This window comes from Cryptomeria japonica, chromosome 10 (genome assembly GCF_030272615.1).
Source record: "Cryptomeria japonica chromosome 10, Sugi_1.0, whole genome shotgun sequence".
Classification (NCBI taxonomy): Eukaryota; Viridiplantae; Streptophyta; class Pinopsida; order Cupressales; family Cupressaceae; genus Cryptomeria; species Cryptomeria japonica.
This window is the reverse complement of record NC_081414.1, coordinates 301204069-301207106: the sequence shown is the minus strand read 5'-3', so window position 1 is coordinate 301207106 and position 3038 is coordinate 301204069. Positions and strand designations below refer to the sequence as shown.

At 39.8% G+C, this 3038-nt stretch overlaps 1 protein-coding gene across 1 annotated transcript; it reads left to right on the top strand.

The window, feature by feature from the left end:
- The first annotated feature begins 623 nt into the window (after positions 1–623).
- LOC131040900 (disease resistance RPP13-like protein 4) lies at positions 624–1718 on the top strand. Its single transcript, XM_059212428.1, has one exon. The coding sequence runs from the start codon at positions 624–626 to the stop codon at positions 1716–1718; it is 1095 nt and encodes a 364-aa protein (XP_059068411.1).
- The last annotated feature ends 1320 nt before the right edge of the window (positions 1719–3038 follow it).

Here is a 3038-nt window from a genome sequence, read left to right as displayed (position 1 = left end):
AATGAAACTGTAAGAATAAAAGCCTTTTAACCCTTGGTAATCCATCCCAACATGTCCTATGTACACTCATAAATTTACATCTTTACCTGTTGTACTATTGCATTTTAGTTTCTCAGTTGTTAAAAGAGACATCAAATGTTCACATTAAATTATAATGTTTGAGAGTGCAAGTTATGTCAAATAATATTTGAGAGTGCTTCGGTTTCTTACTCGTTAATTTAAACTGAGGCCACAAAGGAGGCATGATAATGCAATTTTGACCATGCAAATGTTCTTTAAAAGAAGGAAAAGAAAACAATCAATACGAGATACCCGTTACATAAAATGACAAAGTATAGCATCGAAGATGACTTGACATAACAAATCACTCACATTCCAGAGAGCGACCGTCACATGGGGCGGTTAAACACTTTCTTATCAAGAAAGGAATGTACAACAACTCAAATAATTGAAGGAACTGGGAGCGCTTCCCAGCAAGTTCTACCCACACTGTTATAAATTTACATCTTTCCTTCCCTCGCTTACACACATTCATTGCAGTTTGGGATCTTATTTTTGTTAGTTTGAATAGATCAGTAGCCGAGTATTAAGCTTTAGTTTCATAGTTACTCAAAAAATTAGATATGGAATCTGCTATGCTTGGTCTTGTAGTTGTAAAACTTGGCAGGATGATGATAGAGCAGATAAATAATGAGGCTTCACTTGTTCTTAACTTCAGAAAGGACTTTGAATGGCTGAGCGAAAAACTTACAAGGATAAGAAGCTATCTCAGAGAAGCAGATCTCCTAAGTGCACACAATGAGTCCGTGAAAAGATGGTTGCTGGATGTTGCAGAGATTGCTTTGGATGCAGAGGACATACTCGACGAATGTGTTGTTGATTCTGAAGGTACTGATAATGAAAGCCCTCAATCCTCTTGTGTTTGTGCTTTAAGCTATTCTCAGTTAGTGTTTCGCTATATAATAGAGAGCGGTTCACATCCAGTGGCTATTGAGTCCAAGGTTGAACAAGTCCTCCACCTACTGAATGACCCTGCCGCTCTTGTCATTGCCGTCGTTGGTATGGGCGGCGTCGGGAAGACGTTTCTAATGCAAAATTTATTCAACAAAATTAAGGGTGAGTTTGAGAAATCAATCTGGCTGGCTATTTCTCAGACATACTCCCTTACAAAGTTGCAAGCTGCTTTGGCCATGGAACTAGGTTTGAACGAGGTCGTTAATGGGAGGGTAGATGAGGTAAAGGCAGCAGAGCTGATTCATGGCCGTTTAGCAAGCAGAAAGTTCCTCATTGTGCTGGATGATGTGTGGAGGGCAACTGAACAAGAGAACTTGGTATTGGCACTTGACCTTCCAAGGGGGAATAACTCTGAGAGCGAAATTGTGGTCACAACACGAAGCAAACATGTGAGCAGCAACATGAATGCTCGTGTTTATGAGCTGCAACCTTGGTCAAAAGAGGAGAGCTGGACCCTGTTTTGCGCTTTTGCCTTTCAGGGAAATCGACCGCCACATAATCTTGAAGGGATTGCTTGTCAAGTCGAAGGGGATTGTGGGAGATTGCCCTTGGCTGTTAAAACAGTGGCAGCATCTCTGGCGAACACGACATTATCTAGGGAGTGGGAATTTAAATTGGAGCAGCTAAGAGCGGAATCTTCTACCGAGGATCCAATTATGCAGATTCTCAAGCTAAGTTTTATGATTCTCTCCCTGCTAATCTGAAGCCCTGTTTTGTGTATCTTTCTTTCTTTCCCGAAGATGAGGTAATAGACTACCAATATCTCATAAATCTGTGGGTAGCAGAAGGATATATTCCTCAAGGAGAGGACCAACTAGACATCGGATGGAGGTATATATGTCATCTTCCAAGTCTATGTCTGGTCGAGAGAGTACATGACAGGCTTGTTGGTTATGATTATGCTTTGCTTTATAGAAGGTTCAAAGTGCATGATTTATTGCTTGATTTGGTCATTAGCATAGCAAAAGAAAGTCAATGTGCATTTAGAGTGGAGGAAGCCTTCAAGAAAGATCTCACTGTGCAAACAGGCAAGACGTGTCGCATAATTTTAATGGGCAAGAGAAGCATAGGCGATGATGAGGTAGAGGTAATGGGAAGAAACAGGGCATATTCTGCATCATATCTTCGCACCATATCCTTTTCAAAAAATTCGGGCATTCAAAATATTCCATCAATCTTGATCAATGGTGCGAGAGTACTGCATGTACTTGACTTGAGTGGCACTGGAAATTTAAAGCTCCTTAGGGTTTTGAATTTAAGAGACACAAAAATTACCAAGGTACCAGAATGTGTGAAAAGTAATAAGAGTCTACGCTTTCTTGACATTTCTTGTTGCAGGAGTCTAGAACGTTTCCCTGAGTTGATTGGTGAACTTAATTGTTTGGAACATCTGGACATATGCCTAAACGATGAAAAATCCATGCCGAAGGGAATATCAAAGCTTGTGTCTTTACAGGTACTGAAATTAGATTCCGAGAACAACCTATCTGTGGAAGACAATGACTTCTTACAGCTGCAGCATTTTGTCAATTTGGTCAACCTCCGTGAAGTGTGGATAACTATTCGTCATGAGGCTGAATTGAAGAGTATAGAAGATGGGATCCTGGCCCTGTTGGTGAAGATGCATTATCTGAGAATAAATAATTATGCTAATCGTAATTGTCCAGCTGTATCGGACAAAATGTTAGCTATGAAGGATCTTGAATGCCTTTGTCTATACCAGTTTGCAGTGCCAAATTGGATATGTGGTTTCTCAAATCTGATGGAATTGAATTTGTGGAGCTCTAATTGTGTTGAATATCCAGCACTAGAACTCATGCCCAACTTAATAAGGCAGCTAAGTTCCTGCCAAATAGTGAAAGAACAGTGTTGGCTTTGTTTCAAGAATGTCAATTGCATATCAATATTGCACTAAAACTTGCAATGCTTCTGCAACATGTTTAGTTGTACTCTCTATTCTAGGCCTTCCTAAAATGCTCAACTAAACAACAATTAGATACAAAATAAAGAATTACACGTAATTT

What these genes read in the sequence shown, in the direction of transcription:
- LOC131040900 (XM_059212428.1), top strand. Translation starts at nt 624, where the DNA reads ATGGAATCTGCTATGCTTGGTCTTGTAGTTGTAAAACTTGGCAGGATG.